This window comes from Talpa occidentalis, unplaced genomic scaffold, assembly GCF_014898055.3.
Source record: "Talpa occidentalis isolate TD23 unplaced genomic scaffold, MPIMG_talOcc4v2.1, whole genome shotgun sequence".
In the NCBI taxonomy this organism is placed as follows: Eukaryota; Metazoa; Chordata; class Mammalia; order Eulipotyphla; family Talpidae; genus Talpa; species Talpa occidentalis.
The window spans coordinates 27,785,376-27,808,063 of NW_026555331.1; the positions used below are offsets into that span (position 1 = coordinate 27,785,376).

Below are 22,688 nucleotides of genomic sequence, written 5' to 3' on the forward strand. Positions count from 1 at the left end.
CAGTTAACTTGCAATGCATTTTTCTATTTAAAATTATTTACAAATATTTAACATTTTTGTTTTATTTCTGAACGTTAAGTATTAATAGATATGGCTCACATAAACAAAAGCTTTTAGGAGACGGCACTAAATTTTAGGGTTTTGGAAAGGGACCCTAAGACCAGAAAAGTTCGAGAATCTGGCACTTCTGAGAAGACCAGTGGGAAGGGTGTGAATAGCATCAGTGAGGAGACAGTAATGATGGATCACACTGGGTGTCTTGTCTGCAGAGGGGTAAATGCAATTTAGTCTCTTTTCATTTTGCTGTGACCTGGCCTAAACACAGTCATCATGGAGCACAATTTACAGAAAGAGATCTCAAGAAACAAACAAGTGGAGTCTAGAATCCTAAAATGAGGATAAACTATTGCAGGTGTGTGTGTGTGCGCGCGCGCGTGCGCTTGTGTGTAAAGAACACTGAAACTGCTTCTTTTCCTCCACTGAGAGTGAAAACATTATCGGAGTTTGGTGGGGTTTTTGGTCAGATCATCCAACATTATTGATTGAATTTTGCAAATTTTGTTAATACGTTTTTATCTTTTGGATTGCCATTTCCTGGAAAAAATGTTAAAGGAGACAAAATCTGTAGGGGACAGAGGGAAAACTAAAGGTACCTTCAAAAAAGTATGTCATAAAATTTAAGTTACCTACTGCACGCTAAGCTTTTGTGTAACATATGCTGTAGTATAGGGAAGTCTTGAATTTGGAATAGGAAAAATTGTTTCCAACCATTTACTTGCAATATCGTTTTAGGTAATTGAACCTCTCTGAGTCTTATTTTCCTATCTATAAAATGTGGGTAATAATATTTATCTCAAAAGGTTGTTAGCGATTAAAAAGAGATAATCTGTATCAGTAAGACAGTATATAGTGCACTGTTGGTCTTCAATGAATAGCCAGGAGAGTGCGTGTAAAGGCCAGAGATAAATCTAGTAAGGGAGATAAGACCCGCAGACAAACACTTTGAAAACACAAGGCGGAAGGTCTGATGTGTCAATGTCACTACAAAAGTATTTAGAAAGCGCTACAAAGACCTGGGCCTCCCTGGTGGCGCAAGGGGTTAAGCACAGCACTATGCAGCTATCTGCAGCCTCTGCAGTTCAATCCCAGGCCTGCCAGGGAGATACCCACATGGCGCAGCAGACCTCCCCAGTCTTGCCCCGACCCCCCCAACCCCCAGCAGTGTATTTCAGCCAATCTGCCTGTTCTGCTCCCCACTCTGTCTCTGGTGAACCCTCTCACCGAGCCCCCACCCCGCATCTCTGGCCTGCACCCCAGCTCTTGTATGCATAATTTTAAAAAAAAAAAAAATAAATAAAGTGCTACTACGATCTCAGTGGAGGAGGGATCACACTTGGGGTGCAGCGGCAGTAGTTCAGGAAAATTAGACAGTGCGAGGGACTCCCCCTCAACTTCCCCATCCCCGGGGTCCGCCCCAGCCGAGCAGCCCCGCCCAGCCCCAAGCCCACCCCCGCTCGCAGTCCAGCTGCCTCGGGGCTCGCCGGCCACTCTGGAAGGTCGCGGGGTTCACGCCGGACACCTCGCGCGTGAGCATCATCAGCCCCAGCGCCCGGCAGGCGTCCCCGAGCCGGGGCCGCCACACTGACCCTCCCGCCGCCCGCCCCGCGCCGGTGCGAAGCGGACGCAAGGCGGGGTAGGGCGAAGAACTTCCAAGTTCCCAGCCTCCGGCCACTCAACCCTTCACGCCCCCCACCCCGTGCCCGCAGCCACCTCCGGCCTCCCGGGTCGCCCTCACACCCGCCGCGGGGCGGCACAGAGACCCCCGACCGCGGCGCCGCTCCGCAGCGCCCGGGTCTCCCCAGCCCGCGGGAGCCCAGCGGCGCCGCTCGCGCGCTCGCTCATCGATTGGCTCTGCCTCGCTGCTCCGGCTGCGGTCGCCAGGAAACCGGCCCGAGACGGGGAAAGTCCGCGGCCGCGCAGGCGGGCCTGGGGATTGCCGAGCGCACGGATGCGCGCGGGCGCCCGCTCGCGCTCTGTCTGGCGGGAGGCGGCGCCCGCCAGCCTGTGCGCCGCGCGCCCGGGGTCGCGCCGCCGTCGCCCCCGCGCCTCGCGCCCGCGCGCGTTCTCCGCCGCTGCCCCCGGAGGGCTGCCTGGCGCGGGGCTCTCGCCGCGCCGGGGGTGGAGCGGGAGCGCGGCCGAGGGAGGGCCCGAGGGCGGGCGGTGGGAGCGCGCGCGGGCGGTGGCGACGGCGGCCCCTCCCCTCCCCCGCCCGCCGCCGCGGAGCGCGCAGGGAGCAGCCGGGGGCTCGGCGGCCGCGGCGTCTGCCCCAGCTCCTCCTCCGCCGGCTCCGTCTCCGCCTCGCTCCCTCCATCTGCTGTGGTTATGGCCCGTCGCTGGAGCACAAAAGAGTCCCCGCGGTGGAGGTCTGCGCTGGTCTTGCTGTTTTTCGCCGGAGTGTACGGTAAGTGTCCTCGTCCCCGCGCCCCGTTGACCAAACAAAGCTGGGGCGACCCCGGGCCCCGGGGCCTCCAGGACTGGGGTGCCCGGGGAGGACCCGGGGGAGACCCCGGCCGCTGGCGGGACAAAGACCCGGCGAGGGGTGGATGCGGCGGAGGGGGTGTCCCCTCGCGGAGATGCTCGGGTCCCCTCGCCCACCCCCACCCCCAGACTCGGGGTGCTGGAGGGGGGCTGGGCCGGGACTGAGGGGCCCGGGGGAGCGAAGGGAAGGGGTGGCGGCCGGACTTCCCTACCTGGACTGGGGGCTCCCGAGGCCGCTTCTCGGGGACCCCGAGCCCCTCGCACAACCCACAGCCCACACTCACAAAGGGGGGCGACTGGGTGGGAAAGGGGGGGTCGCCCCCGCCGCTGCTGTGACGCTCTAGCCACCCCGACCCTTCCGGGGTCGAGAAGTTCTCACCCCGGCGAAATTCCCGCTAGTCCCCCACTTCCTGAGAAAGCGTCCGCCGCCTTTTCCCCATCGCTGCGCCCCGGGGGCCCCGAAGCGCTGTAGGTCCCGGGCGTGCAGGGTCCTGTACCTCTCCCCGGAGCTCGGGGCGGGAGAAGGCCAGAAAATAGTTTCCAGCCCCACCTCGGTGTCTCCCTCCCAGGACGTACTTTGTCTGCCCGACTCCTAGTTCGTTTGTCATTTCATCCGTCATTGTCCGCTAATGTGGAGGCTGTGGCTTTATTCCATCTCTGGGTTGCATTGTGTACAGAGTGTATTCCTTTGAGGTGGGGAGGAGGCTGAAGACTTTGTGTCGAGGCTGAGCTTTGCACTGTGGGCAGCACAGGAGCTCCATGAATGGATTGGAACGGACGTTCATTGCTTGAGAGATTTGAGTTCCACTTCTGGCGTCCAGTTCTTAGTTTGTCAGTTAAGCACGTTGAAATAGGGCTTTTCAGGGAACACATGTAACCTTTCTTTTTGGAGTGGTGTTTTGATTTCTTTAGAGGAAAAGAACTAGTAGTTCGCATTCTTTGGGAGGTTTAACTTAACAAAAGTGGAAGTCATTTGCCACAAACACTACTTCTGCTGGAGTTCATTCAAAATGTAATTCATGAACTGGTATTATCTCTTTTGTAAACATTTACCTGTGGAATTGAACTTGATGGTAATTTTGAAAACCTGAGAGGTTACACTAAGTGAAGAATTTAGTTAGCTGAAACTGATATTTACTGACAGCCAAGAAGTGGTTTTTTGGTGTGATTCAGAATGCATTGCTTCCTGACATGATTAATGCTGTACCATATTTTTTGCTTGTTTGTTTGTTGGCTGAGGGGTGTGTGGTGGGGGCTGGTTCAAATTTGATGTGGTAATTACCAGGGATGTACTTGTGTGTGACCAGAAAACCCAGTGGGTGACTTTTGATTGTTAGTCGCTTCTAGAGGCTTGATCCCTACTTGCCAGATGACTTGTGGGTTTGGGTCTACACCAGAGATCAATAAGCTATTATGTTGTTTCTTCTAGCCTGAAGGTGGGTGTAGTTCTGCTCTAGGTTTGTTGTAATGGCCCAGGAGAGAGAAGAAAGTGAGAGGCATCTTTAATCTAGAGTGGTTAGGAGTGTCCAGCTTTGTCTTCTACTATAATCAAAATTGAATTTTAGTGATGTCTGATCAGAATGGACAAATAAAAGTGTTCTTTTAACTCTTCTTTCGTTAAAACGCATGTCATTAGTATTGAACTAAATGTCTTTTTGCCTCTAGGAATAAGGCTCAGAACCCTGTAATTTGTCTTAGTGCATTCTTTTGTACTTGTACACAAAACAGCTCTGTGGTGGCAGTTTATCAAAGATTCATGTTTTTGAAATTTGTGTTTAATGAGGAATTATTCATAGTCAAAGACTGACACTCCATTTTCCAACAGTGTGGGATTAAATTATGAAACTAGCAAGTGATTATGCCAAGAGTTGATGTCTCAAAAGAAGGTTGTGAGCCAGGCAAAACATTAAAGCTATATGACCGGAGATTAAAGGAACCTTTTGCCCTGCAACTAGAGAAATTCTCTTTATAGCTGCACTTTTTGTCCTCCTCTGTCTCTCCAATCATGTGTGGATTTATATTAGAGAAAAAAAGACTATAAAACCATTGGGCCTGTTAACCTGAATTTGCATTAGTTGTAATGAGCAGTGACTCCATCCTGAGAAATACCCATCCCCTTGAACCTCTTAAAACAGATGTTAGTTGTAATTTATGAAACTACCCTTTACACATCAAAAGTGGTTTTTTTTAAAATGACTCAAAAATAATTGGAAACCCTTGCTAAAACAACTGAGTGTTCAGAGAAACTCAACATAGATCCAATGAAGAAAAGCAGGCTAATAAGTAAGCAATTCCAATAATGACAAAGTGACTCATCTATTAGCTGCCATATTGAATGGCTCCAAGTTGTACTTTGAGTCTTTTATTTTTTTTTTTTTTTTATTTTTTTTTTTTTTTAAAAGATTTATTTTTATTTATTTATACAAGCACTGGGTACAGTCAGAAGCGCGGGAGGGTGAGAGAATTCACCAGAGCCAGAGCGGGGAGCAGAGCAGGCAGAGGGACCGAAGTACACTGCTGAGGGGAGAAGTGTGCGGCAGGAGAGGTCTGCGCGCCATGCGGGACCCTCCTCCGGTGGCCGAGGAGCAGCCGGGGTTTGAACTGGCGCTGCAGAGGCCGCGGGCAGCTTCGCAACCCAACGCTCAACCGCTGCGCCACCGGGGAGGCCCAGTACTTTGAGTCTTTTAAACAACATAGACCTTTAAAAAAGTCTGTGCTCATTTTGGTGTTTATTCTTTTTACATGGATCAATTTTGGTGGAATAGAGTGAATATTTTCCTTCTAAGTTGCTTTCCTGAATACCAAGTCTTTATTTGAGACTCAAAATTGTGTTATGGAATACAGTTAATGTTTTCTAGGAGTAGCTGTTCAAAGACAATTATCTCATAGGAAATGTTGTGTTTTAAGTCCATTGAATGGTGATAAGAGTTAGGAGAAAGTAAAGGTTGACTTCCTTCCACCTTTGGAAATTTGAAGGGATAAGAACATTAGAGGGGGCAGCTATGAGCTTTCTTGGGCATTGCTTTAGTAAGCTTACCATAAGAGGAGAAGGTACCTCTTCATAGCTCACATGAAGTGATGCATAGGTTTTACAGATGTCCCCAGGTTCTAAAACTGTCTCTTGGTCAACAGAAACTATAAGTCTTGCTCATCTCCCAAATCTTAATTTAGTAATTAAAACAGTTCCATACTTATCCTTTCCCACATCTGTTTTTGTCCTAGATCAGTGTTTTCTAACTTGTTTAATGCTCCAACCTACCCTTAAAATGCATTTTACATTGTTCTCACCCAAAAGAACCAAAGTTCTACAGAACAAGACGTAATACCCTTGCTACTTGATGATAGAGTCTTACATTTTCTATTTATTTGTTTGTTTGTTTGTTTGTTTGTTTATACAAGCACTGGGTACAGTCAGAAGTACGGGAGGGTGAGAGAATTCACCAGAACCAGAGTGGGGAACAGAACAGGCAGACCGACGAAATACACTGCTATGGGGAGCAGTGGGTGGCAGGAGAGGTCTGTGGTGCCATGTGGGACCCTCACTGGCAGGCCGGGGATCGAACCTGCGCTGCAGAGGCTGCGGGCAGCTTCGCAGCCAGTGCTCAACCGCTGCACCACCAGGGGAGGCCCTAGACTTTCACATTTTCTACAATATTTATCCTCCTCCTCTCACTCTTCCTTCATTTGCTGGTGTGGACTCTAATTTTGGACCCACTAATAGATTGCAATCCTAGATGAGACCTTAAAATGTAATTCAGAATGTTGCATTTGTGTGTCATTTTACAATAGCCTTGAATAGTTGCAGATGGTTAGTTTTGGGTTACTTGCTGCCAGTGCATTTGGTAGCAATGAGAACCCTTCCCCACATACACTGACTGACCTGGGATAACGTTCATCTCCAAACTGGTTGTCAGCTTATTATAGTCAGAAGTCTTTGCTGTACACAATACTGTTCTAGATATTGTGGTAGTGTAAAATATTATTTTTACAATCTTTTCCCATGAATTTCAGGGAACATTCAAGAGCATTTTATATATTTTCATTTTAAGATAAACTAGAAGGTCCAATTTTAGAAAGATTATAGAAATAAATGGAACATGAGAAAAAAATCTAAACCAGATTCCAATTACTTCTACAAAAGTCAAGCTTGATTACATAAAATGTGTTGAATAAAACTGAATTAATTGCTTAACATAAACCCTACCAAGGATTTCAGATCTAAATTATATTCATATCCTAGGGAGAATATAAAGGTATGCAGCATGTTCCACAAAGATCTAGGTGGTTATCAGGCAGAGAGTATTAAATGACCACTTTCAGAGGGGTTGCTAAGTTCCAGGAAGAGTGTGGAGGAGATTTGAATTTTGTATGCTAAGTGATTTAGAAGAGTCCTAGAAAGTAAAATCTCTGAAGAAAACATAAAAGTAAGGTGAAACTGAAAAGTGAGCAACAGTAAGAGAAAATGTTTGAAAAAGAAAAGACTTATATGATCAAAAAACTTTGTTTATTAGGAAATGTGAGACCTTACTGTGTTTCTGATCTGAAGTAGTTTCATGTTTTGTATTTTTCATGTTTTATCAATGATTACAGTTTCAAGAATTAAAGGTAAAAAAAGGTAAATACATTGAATATAGGTGAGATTCATGTAAATATAGGCAAATAGAACATGTTCTTACTTAAGAATTTTAGACTGAGTATTAAACCTATTCATGTAGTAAGTCTACATAGGTAAATGAAAGTTGATCCAAACTTAGAATTGAAGTTGAATTAATGATCTTTAATTTCTAAGGTTAACTTTCCTTTTTGTTTCTTCTCTTTGCTCCTCAACCGTTTTTTTAGACTGGGTTAGCAATAGATTACACATTCCGTTTTCTAAAGTATAGATTAGAACCTGCAGATAAAAATTACTAATATATACTAGTATACTAAATTAGTATATTGAATTACTAAATCATACTAAATTTATACTAAATTTAGCATAATAAATTACTTATACTAAATTACTTAAGTATATTAAATTTACTAATACTAAATTAGTATACTAAATTACTAATATATCTATCTACTAATATCAGATGTATGTCATCAGTCTTTTTAAGTAGACATAATAATAAATGTATGTGCTAATCTAGATATATGTATATATTTCCAATACTGAATTAGGGAATTCTGTCTAAACTATATAAGAAAAGAAACTAGGGCTTCCCTAGTGGTGCTAGGGGTTAAGTCTCAGCACTGTGAAGCTGTCAGCAGCCACTGCAGCACAGGAGTTCGATCCTCAGCCAGGGAGCTGACCCACACCACTCAGTAGACCTCTCCTGTCTCGCCTGCTGCTCCCCTCAGCAGTGTATTTTGGTAGATCTGCCTGTTCTGTTCCCCATTCTGTCTCTGGTGAATCCTTTCACCTCCCCCCCCCCCTTTCCCCCGCACCTCTGGCCTACAGACCAGCTTTTGTATGCATAAATACATTAAATTTCATATACTAGGCTTGATCTTTATTTTATTGCCTGTTGATTTTTAGTGTGTCTCAAATCCTATTTCATAGAAAAACAAATTAAACCTTAGTTCTGACTTGTCTAAATTCAAACTAGCAGGAAGAAGTAGAGCTGGGGTTACAATCTTACCCTATTTGTCTCTTCACTCGTTTATTCATTTAGAAAATACTGATTGAGCATTTGTGTGTACATGACACTGTGTGAGAGACAGCAACCTGATTGGAATAGTTTCTGCCCTTATGGGGCTTACCAGTCTAGTGAATAGGTTGTAATAAATGCCCTAACAGAAATGAAGGGCAGAGGCAGTAAATACTAGTCATTAAAGGAAGGCTTCTTTGTTGAGGGGATCTTTATAATAAGGCCTTGCACTTGGAAACAAGTCAAAGACCCAGGATCGGGACTATTGTTACAAAGCAGGAGAATTACTAGATGAGATTATCCTTTGGGAGGTTTTTTAGTTGTTAGTCCAGATGAGAGATACTGGAGCTTGGCCAAAGATAGAAGAGTATGGATTGTCCTTTTGAATGGGAAAAGAGAGCTACTTTTGTCACAAGAGGAAAGGAGAAAAATATTGGTGCAAGTGTACATAAGTCTGTAGGTTTGGAGGCGGGAAAATGGAGAGTTCTTAAAAGTAATATGATTTGAGATCATCAGATGAGAGTGAAGAGGAGGGATGAGAGGGTGATTTATCTTTCCTGTTTTCTTTTTCATTAGAATAGGCTACACCCTTAGGAAGTTAAGTTTCTGTTATTTAATTTAGAGAAGAGAAGGCTCAAAACATTCAATGCAAGAATGCAAGAAAGGAAAGATTGTACTACTCCTGACAAGAAGGGGTGAGGATTTAAGTTACAAGGGGAGAGGTTTAAGAATTATGTGGAGAACTCACTTCTAAGGAATGTCAATTTTGCCAATGAAAAAAGAACAGAACATTATACAGTGTTTTAAAAGTATTTCAAGTGAGAAGCAAAGGGTGGGGAAAATGTTAGATTTCAAGTACTCTCTTGCCCAAGTTGAATTCTTTATACTGAGTGATCAGTTAAAGATTGCTTTATGTTTTCGAAAAGTTGAGAATGCATGGGGGTGCATTAGAGAATTTCAGACATTTTTGGAAAACAGAGTGACCTTTTCCCTTTGAATTGTATAGTTTATTTACAGAGGATGTAACTTCAGAAGGTCCCATACTTCAAATTAAAGGAAGCTGACTGAACAGTTTTCTAGTTTTCTCTTAAATATTTAATAACTCTCTGCCCTGCTACTGTCAGTTTGGTGAAGAAATGAAATTTTCTCATACTCATGTCCTTACCATTGAATGAGAGTAACTTGATAACCTCCTTTTGATTCATTTACATTTCAGTTTTTACAGACCTGGGAAATGGTGTTAGCCTTATTTAGTATTGAGATTAAATGTAGCACAGTAGAATGTTTAGTAGTTAGAATTTACCTTTCAAATACCGGGAGTAGCCTTTTATTGTCTGCCTTTGTTAAAGCATTTTTTAGGTTTTAAGTGAGTAAATTCGAAGAAAAGATTAATCTTTGTATCTTGTATATTCTGAGATAGATTTTAACTTCTTAAAAATCATTATTGACTGTTCTAGTGACTCTTAAGCGTTTTACAGAAAGTTAGAATAACAGGACACCTTTCCCAAAAGAAATACTTTGCTTAAATCCTCAAAATTCCTCAGTTCCTTCCTATGAGGTAGGAATTGTTATTAGAAAAAACTGAAGCTTGAAGAGTGATGATTTAGCCTGAGGTTCACTTCTTTCCACTGCTGTTCTCTTCTTATACAGGCCCATCTTTTTTTGTCTTCATTGTTTTAACAGTTCCCAGCCAATCTTGACTCTAGTCTTACTCAGTTTCAATCATATCACACATAACAGCAGTCAGAGTGACTTTCCTAAAGTACATATATGATTTATAACTTCCTTGCTTAAAACCTACAGTAGTTCCCTACTTTTAAAATACAAATATTTGGGCCTCCCTGGTGGCACAAGGGGTTAAGCACTGCACTGTGAAGCTATCTGCAACCTCTGCAGCACGAGTTCAATCCCCGACCAGCCAGGGAGCAACCCACATGGTGCAGCAGACCTCTCTTGACTCGCCCACTGCTCCCCTCAGCAGTGTATTTCAGTCAGTTTGCCTTTTCTGTTCCCCATTCTGTCTCTGGTGAATCCTCTCACCCCCCATCCCCGCACCTCTGGCCTGTACCCCAGTTCTTATATGCATAAAAAAATAAAATCTTTTAAAAAATAAATTAAAATACAAATATTACTCACCAGATCCTTCACAGTCTGGCTAGTTTTCACCATTCTTATGTCTTGTCAGTCCCCTTCACCGCTCCTCTCCTCCCCACCATGTTCCTGCACGTGCCTCTTGTCTCTTGGCCTTTGCACACACTGTCCTTTCTGCCTGGATCTGGCTTTCTCCCTCCACCTCTTTCTTGACTAATTACTCTCTGTCCGTTAACTTGAATTTGATGTTACCTCCTCTGGGAAGTCTTTCCTGGTTCTTCAAAACTAGGTGCCCTTCTCCTAAACATCTCAGTCTTCTTATATTCAGTATTGATATTGGCCTATTTTACTTCTTCCTGTTTATCCTGGAGCAGCACTGTTCAATAGATGTATAATGTATAAGCCTCACATGTAAGTGGTATATATAGTTTAAAATTTTCTGTCACATTAAAAAGGAAAAAGAAAAGGTGTTAATATTTAAATTTAAACCAATACATCTAAAATATTTTGACATGCAATAAATAGCAAATAATTATTAATGACATATTCTGCATTGTTTTTTCATAAGAAGTCTGCAAAATACATTATAAATTTTATACTTATAGGCCATCTGAATACAACTAATCGTATTTCAAATGCTTAATAGCCACTTTGGAAACAATCAGCGTCTATTCAAACTGATTGTCAACATTCCCTGTGAGCTAGCAATTCTACTCCTAGCTGTAAACTCAACAGAGGTAGGGACATATTGTGCCTCAAAACACATGTTACAAGAATACTCACAGCATTTGTATTTGTTATAATCCCAGGTAGAGGATCCCATGTCTACCAGCAATAGAATGGATGAATATGTTATAATAGCATAAAGAATTACTGTATAGCAGCAGTTCTCAATTTTTTGGGTCTCTGTACTCCGCAATTATTGAGGAATCCAAAGAGCCTTTTATATGGGTAATGTGTAGCTTTAAAATAATATTAAAAATTAAAATTGAGAAATTGTTAAAATATTTATTAGCTCATTTAAAATGACACTAAAAAGATTACATGTGACCATAGAAGCATACTTTAAATAAAAATATGTAAATGACAAATAACTACATTTTCCAAAGCAAAAAGAACTTAATGTGAAGTGTAGCATTGCTTTACATTTTTGTAAATTAAATGTCTAGCTAATAGAAGACAGTTGATTTTTCGTGTCTGCTTCTGCAGTCAGTCTGTTGTGACATGTTTTGGTTGAAATATAGGAAGAAAATCTGGCCTCACATAGATATGTACTTGTAAAGGGAAAAGTATTTTAATGGTCTTAACATAAATGTCAGTTGTCTTTGATGCTATACCAGTGGTAGTTTTTTAAACTACAGTTTAGTGCAGAATTGAATCTGAAACCATATTGATGAACTGTTTGTAGTCTGTTAAGTTCTCAGAGAGTCTTGGGGATTCCCAGGAGTCCGCTGACCGCATGCTGTGAGAATCACTTGCCACAAGATAATGAAAAATAACAGCAAAACCAAAATAAACCTGACTCTACAGCTGCAGATAGCATGGGTGAATTTCATATGTTAATTAAAAAAATCAGACAGAAAATTATAGCTACTGTATGGTTATGATCTAAAAGTTAGAATACAGGAAGAGGGTTGGGGGAGGAGTGGAATAGTGATAAAGAGAGGCAGCCCATGGTCTTCTATTTCTTGATTTAAGTGGTAGTTTATGCAGAAAGTGGTTTTTTGGTGGTAACTCCTGAAACTGTAAATGTATGCATTTTTTGTTTTATTTCAAATTAAAAGTTATTATGTAATAAAATATTTTATAAAATAGAGCAGTAGTAAATGATCCGATCCATAGATGTTTTTCCCACAAGGTAAATTTTCTCTAGTTTCTTGTTTTTTGCTTTTATTCTTCTTTTTTTTTTCCTTTGTGTTTGATAATTAAGAACAGTTTTGAAACTTTGTACTTTGGAAAATTTCAGCATCTTCAAAAGTAGAGACACCAGTGTTATTAACCAGATATACCTAATATGTCACTTCAACAAAGGACCATTATACGACCAGCCTTGTTTTAGGTAAACTGCCCACTTCCTAAATGCAAATGATTTTGAAGCAAATCCAGTATATCAAATAGATTAATATTTCAGTGAGTGTATCTAAGATGCAGGAACTTTTAAAAAACAATGAAACCTAGTACCATTATCACACTTAACAAATTAATAATTCCTAGTTATCATCAAATATTTAGCCATGTCCAGCCCTGATTGACATATAAACATGAATTTTTAGAAACTGTATCAGGATCCAAATAAAGTACACGTTCTACAGTTGGTATCTGTTAAGTCTATTGGTATCCCCACTCTGACTTATCTGTCTTTTCTAAAAATTTTTTTTAGATTTATTTATTTATGCATACAAGAGCAGATTTATTTATGCATACAGGCCAGAGATGTGGGAGGTGAGAAGATTTACCAGAGACAGAATGGGGACAGAGCAGGCAGACTGACTGAAATACACTGCTGAGGGGAGCAGTGGGCACGTCAGGAGAGGTCTGCTGTGCCATGTGGGTATCTCGCTGGCTGGCCAGGGATTGAACGCCTGCTGCGGAGGCTGTGCATTGCTTCATAGTGCGGTGCTTAACCCCTTGTGCCACCAGGGAGGCCCCTCTTCTAAAATTTTTTAAGTGAAATATTTGCTATAGGTTTCTGGTATTCTTAATCAGATTGAAGATTTCCTTAAACTTTTTTTTTTTAAAGATTGATTGATTGATTTATACAAGAACCAGGGTACAGGCCAGATGCACGGGAGGATGAGAATATTTACCAGAGACAGAGCAGGGAGCAGAACAGGTGGACTGACCAAATACACTGCTGAGGGAGCAGTGGGTGAGACAAAAGAGGTCTGCTGTGCCATGTGGGACCCTTGCTGGCCGGCCGGGATTGAACTGGCGCTGCAGAGGCTGCGTACAGCTTCACAGCACGGTGCTCAACTGCCTGCGCCACCAGGGGAGGCCCTTCCTTAAACTCTTAACATTGATTTTTTTAAGATTAAGTGTTTCATTTTTTTCACGTAGGTTTTTTTCATTTCCAAGGTGACTGTAAGATATTTATGAGGGCCAGAACTATACAAAGGAAACATACCTAGTATAATGTCAGACAGTACTTGTTAAATAAATGTATTCATTTATCCATGAGTAGAATAAATCACATTCATTTGATGTCTAATATTGAACTATTTTTGCATTTATGGAAAATTGCAATTATGGGAAATTAACATACCAAATTGTTAATGATATATTATTTTTTAATCTGCTGAAAATCACTTGCTAATTATCTTTTTAGACTTTGTGTTTATGAGATCAGTCTATAATCCATCCCAGCTTTCTTCCTCCATCCTTTTCTTTCTCCTGTAAGCTAATTTCCCCTCTTCTGCCTGGTTTTCATGTCTGTTACTCCATTCCTTTAGATACTTGTAATTGATTTGCATAGTCAGCAACAGTGTAAAAGATTTTAGTGTTACTTAGTGGTTTAGTAGTTATTTTGTCTTCTAAGAAGAGTAGTTATAAACTGGATAGATACTATAATATGAATGCAAAAATTAACAACTTTATAAGTGCAGGCAGGAGAAATGTTTTCATACCTAGGGTGTTTAAACTTTGTTTCACTAGGCAGGATAATAGAGATGAGCATATGAATAGTAGATTTCTTCTTGGGAATGGTGCCTGAAGACTAAATAAGCTATAGAATACTTTAGTGAGGTGGATTGGTCCCATGAAAAGAATTGGCTTCTGGAGAAAGGATCTGTGTGGGATAAATGGAAATGAGGATTGAACATAAGTCAAGGGGCAGGGCTGCTCTATTCTATCAGCTGGGTACTTCCAATATGTTGAGGATGATACTTTATAACCAAACACATTTTGTTATAGAGAAGTTATCCAAACATATTTGGTTATAAAAAAAAGTTTTAAGGTAGCAGTCATAAAGCTAACCAAAATGTGACCCGAATACTATTTAAACCATAACCTAGTGGTGTCGCTAACATGATTATTTGTATTCACCCTGGGTTAGAGGTTAAGTATTCACAAAGGGCTGGAGGTTAAGGAAGAACCTACTGTTGCTATTAGAGTGGAATCACTACACTGTGTTTAGGTTCTGATGTCAACAAGTCTAAAATATAGTGTTTTAAAAAATACTTTCAACCATCTTCAATACAGTTTTGTATAGTCATTGCCCAATAACATGCTGTTAAGTATAAAACACCTAGTTTTCTCTCCAGCATTGATAAATAGATTTTTTTTGAGGAACAGATAAAATGGTTATATTTATCTACAAGTGAATGTAGATAAAATTGCATAACTAATCTGAATAGGATTCATTACTTTTTTCAAATGCATTATAATAAAGGACTAGATACTTGATTTGATTGACGTATGTGGGTGTGTCACAGAGTTGAAATAGATATGATTTATCCTTAATTGTTTATTATTATTTTGTTTGTTTATACTTCTCTAAGTATGAGGCTAGCAACAATAAAATTGAAAATAATCAAAGTTAGGTTTCTTAAAGATTTGTTAGAACTCAACCCTAACACTATAAAAATGTCATGCTTTGAGGGAGTAACTCTTAGATCTTTTCAATTTCTACCTCTTTGAATCAATTTTGCTAACATACTAAGTAATATTTTCCTAGAATATTACAATTTTATCTGCATGTCCATATTTGCCTTAAAGCTATATGTAATGTGCTTTCAAAAAAAAAATTTTCTACATCTGTGATTACCTTTGTTATTTTTACTGTCTACCTGTTCTTTTGTTGAACATGCTTATCACGGATTTCTCTATCTTGGGTTTTCTCAGAGAATTGTCGCTTGGTATTATGATCTACAGATTTCTGTGTTTTCTGTTTTATTTTCTTTAAACTTAATTCTGTTTTTGGTTTATTTTCTTGGTCTTCTGGCTTTTAAGTTGATGGTTTATTTTATTTTTTAATTTTAATTTTTTAAATTATACACTAAAGGTGACTCTTTTTGCTTTTGATATGCAGTTCTATAAATGTTAACACATAGACATATCTTGTGTAGCCACTACCAAAATCAGGCTACATCACCTGAAAAAACTCTCCTCCTGTCCCTTCTTAGTCACCTCCTCTCCCCAGCTGTAATCTCTGCTATCCGCTCATCTATTTCATCACTATAGTTTTGTGTTTTTGAGCATGTCATGTAAACGGAATTGTACGTTGAAACTGACTTCTTTCATTCATTGTAATGTCTTTGAGATCATCCACAAGTGTGGCATGGCAGTCTGAGGTACTGACTGGTGTGCTAATGTATGGATATGCAACAGTATTTACCTGCTGTGAAATGTTAGAATTTTATGTTTGGGTATACTATAAAACTGCTGTGAACATTCATGTACAGGTTTTTGTGTGGACATATTTTGTTTCTCTAGGATAGGAATTGCCGGGTCATACATGTATGCTTAACTTTATAAGAAATTTTCCAGAGTCATTGTACCAGTTTGTATCCTGACTAGCAACATGTGAGAATTTTACTTGTTCTGCATTTTTCCTTATACTAGGTATTGTTGTTTTTTTTTTTTTTTGTCATTCTAATTGGTATGAAGTACTAGCTCATCCCATTGGAATTTACATTTTTTAAATTTTTTTAATTTTTTTTAAGATTTATTTATGCATTCAAGAACTGGGGTGAAGGCCAGAGGTGGGGGGTGGTGAGAGGATTCACCAGAGACAGAATGGGGAGCAGAACAGGCAGATCTACTGAAATACACTGCTGAGGGGAGCAGTGGGTTAGACAGGAGAGGTCTGCTGTGCCATGTGGGTAGCTCCCTGGCAGGCTGGGGATTGAACTCATTCTGCAGCGGCAGCCAATTAGCTTGATATGTCTGTGTCTTTAACCTTTGTGCTACCAGGGAGGCCCCTACATTTTTAAAAATTTATTTATTTTAAGATTTATTTATGCATACAAGAACTGGGGTACAGGCCAGAGGTGCAGGGGGGTGAGCAGATTCACCAGAGAACAGAGTGGGGAACAGAACAGGCAGACTGACTGAAATACATTGCTGATAGGAGCAGCTGGCAAGGCAGGAGAGGAGTGCTGCGCCATGTGGGTAGCTCCCTGGCAGGTCGGGATTGAACTCCTGCTGCAGGGAGGCCCCAAAACCCTACTTTTTTTAATGGTCAGTGGTGTTCAACATCTTTTTGTATACATTTTTTTGCCATCTTTATATTCTCTTGGGTGAAGTATTTGTTTAAGCCCATTACCCATTTTTAATTTCTTTTCACAGTTGTGTTTTGAGAATTTCATATCTATATAAATATACATGTTTATCTCCACTTCTGTATAAAAAATATATAAAAATACATAAATATAGATCTGTAGCTTTTTTTTTAAAGATTTTATTTATTTATACAAGAGCTGGGGTACAGGCCAGAGGCTCGGGAGTGTGAGAGGATTCATCAGAAACAGAGCAGGGAGCAGAACAGGCAGACAGACCGAGAGCACTGCTGAGGGGAACAGCGGGCAAGACAGGAAAGGTCTGCAGCACCATGTGGGTATCTCCCTGGCTTTCTGGGAATCAAACATATACTACAGAGGTTGTGGACAGCTTCACAGCACTGCACTCCACCTGCTGTGACACGGGGAAGGCCCTGTAGCTTGTTTTTTTAATTCTTCTTAACAGTGTCCTTTGCAGGGCCTCCCTGGTGGTGCAAGGGGTTAAGTCACAACCTATGAAGCTGTCCGCAGCCTCTGCAGCACGAGTTTGATCCCCGGCCAGGGAGCCACCCACATGGCGCAGCCAGCCTGTCCTTTCTCATCCACTGCTTCCCTCAGCAGTGTATTTCAGTCAGTCTGCCTGTTCTGTTCCCCACTCTATCTTGGGTGAATCCTCTCACCCCCCACACCTCTGGCCTGTACCCCAGTTCTTGTATGCATAAATAAATAAATCTTTTTTAAAAAAGAAGTGCCCTTTGCAAAGCAAATGTATTTTTAATATTTTGAGAACACTACATTTTGTTTTCCATAGAGGTTTAACCATTCTATATTCCCACCAACAGTATATGTGGTTATAGTTTCTGTACGTCCTCTCCAACACTATAGTTTCTGGTCTTTTTGAGTTGAAACCTTCTTACAGGTGTGAGGTGGTATCTCATTATGATTTTGATTTGCATTTCCCTAATTATAAATGATAATTAACATTTTTTCTTGGGCCTGTTGGCCAGCTGTATGTCTTCTTTGGGGAAGTGCCTATTTAACTCTTCTGCCCCCTTTTTTGGGGGCTCTTTGGGGTTTTTTTGTTGTTGAGTTGTATGAGTTCTTTGTAGATTTTGGGTATCAGCCCCTTGTCAAATGTTTGGTGTGCAAATATTTTCTCATTTAGTAGAGTACCTTTTTGTTTTAGTGATAATTTCTTTCACTGTGCAGCAACTTTTTAATTTGGTGTAGTCCCAATTGTTTCTATTCTCTTGTTTTTCTTGTTGGAAATAAATCCATAGAGACATTTCTGAAGTCTCTGTCCTGGAGTGTTTTGCTCATTTTTTCTTCTATGTATTTTATGTTTTCATAACTCCAAGTCTTTTATGCATTTTGATTTAATTTTTGTGTATGGTGCGAGTTAGTGATCTAGTTTCATTCTTTCAAAAGTGGCTGCCCAATTTTCCCAGCACCACTGTTGAAGAGGCTTTCTGTTCTCCAGTGGACTTCTTGGCTCCTTTGTCATAGATTAACTCTTGCATAGGTGTGGATTTATTTCTGAGCTCTCTATTTAATTCCATTGGTCTGAGTGCGTGGTACTACCACTCTTCTTTTTTGTCAGAATTACTTGCTGTTTGGGGTCTTGTGTGGCTCCATTTGAATTTAAGTAATATTTTTTCTATATCTCTGAAAAATACCATTGAAACTTTTATAGGGATTGTATTGATCAGTATATTGCTTTTGTTAGGATGGCCATTTTGACCATGTTAATTCTTCCAGTTCATAAGCAGAGAACATCTTTCCATTTTTTTGTGTTTTCTATTTCTTCTAACATAGTATAGGTCCTTTACCACCTCTGTTTACTCCTAGGTATTAATTCATTTTGATGCTTTGTAAATAGGATTATTTCCTGATTTCTTGCTCTTCTTGCTCATTGGTTACAGATGGGCACTTGATTTTTGTGTATTGATTTTATGACATACCACTTTGCTGAACTAATTTGTTGTTTCTGTTAATTTTTTAATGGGATCTTTAGGGTTTTCTATGTATATTATCATGTCTGCAAATAATGATGGTTTTACTTACGTCTTTATTCCCAATTTGGATTCCTTTTATATCATTCTCTCGCCTCATTGCTCTAACTAGGACTTCCAATACTATGTATTGATTCATAGTGGTGAAAGTAGACTTCATAGCCTTGTGCCAGATGTTGGTGGAAAAGCTTTCAGGTTTTCACAGTTAAGAATGTTAATTTGATTTTTAGGTGATACATTGCTAGAATATAGGAATGTTTCCTGCAGTCTTGCTTAGTTTACTTAGTAGCTTTCTTTGTATGTATATGTGTGTATATTCTTCAGAATTTTAGACAATTCTAAGATGTTATCACATCTGCAAACAGATAATTTTAATTCTTCCTTCAGATATAGATTCCCTTTATTGCTTTTTTCCTTGCCCTAATTGGCTTGGCTAGAATCTCCAATACAGTGTTAAGTAGAGGTGGCAAGAATGGACACCTTTGTTTTTATTTATAACCACCTTTAAAACAATTGTATTGAACCTGCTGTTACTGTTGAAGTTGTAGGGGTGGAGAGATACTGCATGAGAACTTATACTCTATTTTGTGTAGTTTGGAAATTGCTCTGGCTATTATTCTGGCAATTTTATATAATAAAGCCATAAAAGGAAAGTGTTAAATATGCCCCAAAATTAATTAATTAAATGTGTAATCACATTCTCAACAATTATTTTGTTTCTGTAGGTTTTATTCTCCATCTTATTTATCATTTTCTTTGTCACAATCCATTTTTCACAGTCTCTAGTTAGCTTGTTATTTTAAATTTTGCTGAAGTCCCTTCTTGAATTTTATTCTCTTTCATGCTTTTTTCCTCTTAGTAAGAAATAAGTATTGGTTGTAGGTATTTTTGGGTGTACACAGCTGCAATTGTTTCTTTTCCCTTTTACTTAAATCATGGTTGGTTGAGTATAGAGTTCCAGGTTCCAGTATTCTGTCTTTAGAATTCTGTGTATGTTACTTTATCATCTTGTAACTTTAAACTGCCATTTGGATTTCATTCCTTTGTTCCTTTGGAAGCTTATAATAATTTCCTGCTTATCTTGGGGATATACAACTTTCACCAATTTCCGTTTATATAAAGTCTTCAGTCATTATTACTATCTTGTATATAGTTGGCCATTTGATCTATGTATGTATACATCTATATGTAAAGATTTCCCCCCAAAATACATATATGTGAATATGCATGCATATATGCATACATATATGTAATTGTGCACCTGTATGTGTTTTTAACTCCCTTTTATCCTATAATTTCTCTATTTTAGAACTACTATTAAGTGAAAATTAAGTATTCTGGCTTTATCTTTTTTGTCCCTTAGAGTTTTATATCCTCGTCTATGTATTCTAGAATTTAAAATTTCTTCAGTTAAGTCTTCTAAGTTTTATTAGTCTCTTGTACAGATATAAAAAAGTTGTACAATTTACAAATGATTTCCTTTTTAATGATAGTTTGTGGTTTTCAATTAATTATATCACTGATTTGCATTTTTCTTACCTTTCATGAATTCTTTATCTCTATCTCTCCATTTCCCTTCTCTCACTCACACCTTTGAGAATATGTTAAGAATTATAAGTCTTTTCCTTATAATTAATCTGCATAAGCACATTCACAAAAAAACCAAAATTGTATATGATATGTGATTCCAGAACTCCTGTAAGCTCTTTCATGAGCCCTGATAGTTCTCCTTTTGAATCCTCTGTGTTGGTAGTATACGGGCACTAGTTAGAAATACAGAATCACATGGGAATGAATTAGAATCTCCATTTTAATTAGATTCCCAAGTGATTTCCTTCATATTCAAGTTTAAGAAGCACTACTTTGTGAGGTTAGAAACCTCTGTGGTGGTGTGGGTACATTATCCATTTTGATTCATATTCTCTCTCTCTCAATAATTATATTTGGCCTATCATCAGGGCCACTTTTTCAAAATCATACCTTGATCACTCAAATTGTGCATGACTAATTAAAGTAGAAATATTTTTGAATAGTGGTATTATAATACCATATTTGCATAGTAAGTTATGCTATGTAAAATAGTAGGAGACAAAAAGGGATTGCTTATAAACTTATTCTTGTAACAATAACAGACACCTATAGCAATTACTATGTGCTAGAACATTTCTTTTTTTTTTTTTAAAGATTTATTTTATTTATTTATTCAAGCACTGGGTACAGTCAGAAGCACGGGAGGGTGAGAGAATTCACCAGAGCCAGAGGGGGGAACAGAACAGGCAGACCGACGAAATACACTGCTGAGGAGAGCAGCGGGTGGCAGGAGAGGTCTGCCCACCATGTGGGACCCTCGCCAGCAGCCAGGGATCGAACCAGCACTGCAGAGGCTGTGGGCAGCCTCGCAGCCCAGCGCTCAACCACTGCGCCACCAGGGAAGGACCTGTGCTAGAACATTTCTAATCACTTCTAATTCATGGCAACGCTATTAGCCTATATACTATTTTCTTCTCATAATAACCCAGTCAGCCTATGTACTATTGTTTTCATTTTAGAGAAAAAGGACTTTAAAAGCATAAAAGTTTCTTTGCCAAAGTCTTTAGAATTTGTGCTCTTCATCATTGCACTGTAATACTGCATAGTGGTTTTACCCGGAGACCTTCCTAAACTGAATGCAACTTATATACAAACTGATTAATTCCTGATACATTTGCTCTTTTTAATTCATTACTAGAACTCATCTGCTTGTGGTGCTGATAGATGAGCCACAGATGCCAAATCATTAGTGTTTCCTGAATTCATTTTGGTTCACTATTAATTGAGAATTCTAAGTGGCAAGATGCTGGATTATTGGATTTTGTGCTCCCTATCCTCAGGGTTTGTCATGGGGCTATGAAATAACTTATGCAAATATTTCCAACATGAAAACGTTAATTTTCTTCCTTCCTCAGTAGATGGACAAAAGATAATTTATAGAAATCATAATTGGGTAGCTAATAACATTAGAAACAAAAAATTAACTTCATAAGAAATGTAAATAAAAATCACATACTTAGTAAATGTGTAAAAATAAAACATATGTATTCAAAATGTTTAATAAAGACACAAATGAAAATTCGGCTGTGATGCAATGAAATGATCATTCATATTAGCTAGTAGAAACTATAATCTTTTGCTGATGGGCTTATTGGCATTATTTGACATATACCTTGGACATTTTCCACATCACTTTTTATTCATAAGCAGTTTTCCTAATGTTGTAGATTAGATTATTTACTGTTTTGTTCACTTTATAACAACTGTAGTTGTCAGACTTTATCTTAATTTTTAGATTATTTTCCTTACATAAAGTATAAAAGTAGAATTATTAAATCAAAGGTTGGGTTATAAAGCTCTCAGTAAAATTAACCTGCTTTTTACTAGGTGCTTACCACATGCTACTCATTGCTTTAAAGTAATATGTATGTATGTACAAATATATAAAAATTTATTTAATCTTTATACCAAAACTATGGTGGGCCGTGTTATGACTGTTTTATGGAAAACTAACCCATAGAGAAATTAAATAATTTCATAAGGCCACACAATTAGAGGCAGGGTGTATTTTCTAGAAAGAATGTACTACTTTAAATTTCTATCCATGGGATTTCAGATTATATATCTTTTTATATACTCTCATCAATAAAATGTTTCAATAATAGTACAGTGTTTGTGAATACAATTACAGCCCTATTACTGTTTATTTAAAAAAAAAAAAAACCCTCCTCATTGAGAGGACCCAAGAGTCATGTGTAAATGGCTGATTCTAGAGTACGCCAGACTATACAAAAGATGAACCTGAGACATTCTGTTGTATTAGAAAGCAAGGAAACATGCAAAAGCCTAATAAGTCACGCCAAACGGACAAAGGTTCCAATGTGAAGGGATTCCCCCTGGTTAAAAATGAGAGAACTGGGCCTCCCTGGTGGTGCAGGGGGTTAAGCACAGCACTATGAAGTGATCCGCAGCCTCTGCAGCACGAGTTTGATTCCTCGGTCAGTCATGGAGCTACCCACATGGCACAGCAGACCTTTCCTGACTCCCCCGCTGCAGTGTATTTCAGTAGATCTGTCTGTTCTGTTCTCCACTCTGTCTCTGGTGAATCCTCTCTCTCTCTCTCTCTCTCTCTCTCTCTCTCTCTCTCTCTCTCTCTCTCACACACACAC

General features: G+C 39.6%; 1 protein-coding gene across 4 annotated transcripts in view; it reads left to right on the forward strand.

Annotated features, from left to right (window-relative positions):
- The first annotated feature begins 2,035 nt into the window (after nt 1-2,035).
- Nucleotides 2,036-22,688, forward strand: part of LRP12 (LDL receptor related protein 12) — a 67,350-nt gene continuing 46,697 nt past the window's right edge. For 2 of the 4 annotated variants that reach the window (XM_037502894.2, XM_037502904.2), the window contains exon 1: nt 2,036-2,461. In XM_037502894.2, the coding sequence (XP_037358791.1) occupies nt 2,383-2,461 (79 nt within the window). In that variant the 5' untranslated portion in view covers nt 2,036-2,382. The remainder of the gene's footprint in view (nt 2,462-22,688) is intronic. The other 2 variants (XM_054692038.1, XM_054692037.1) reach the window with 1 other exon arrangement.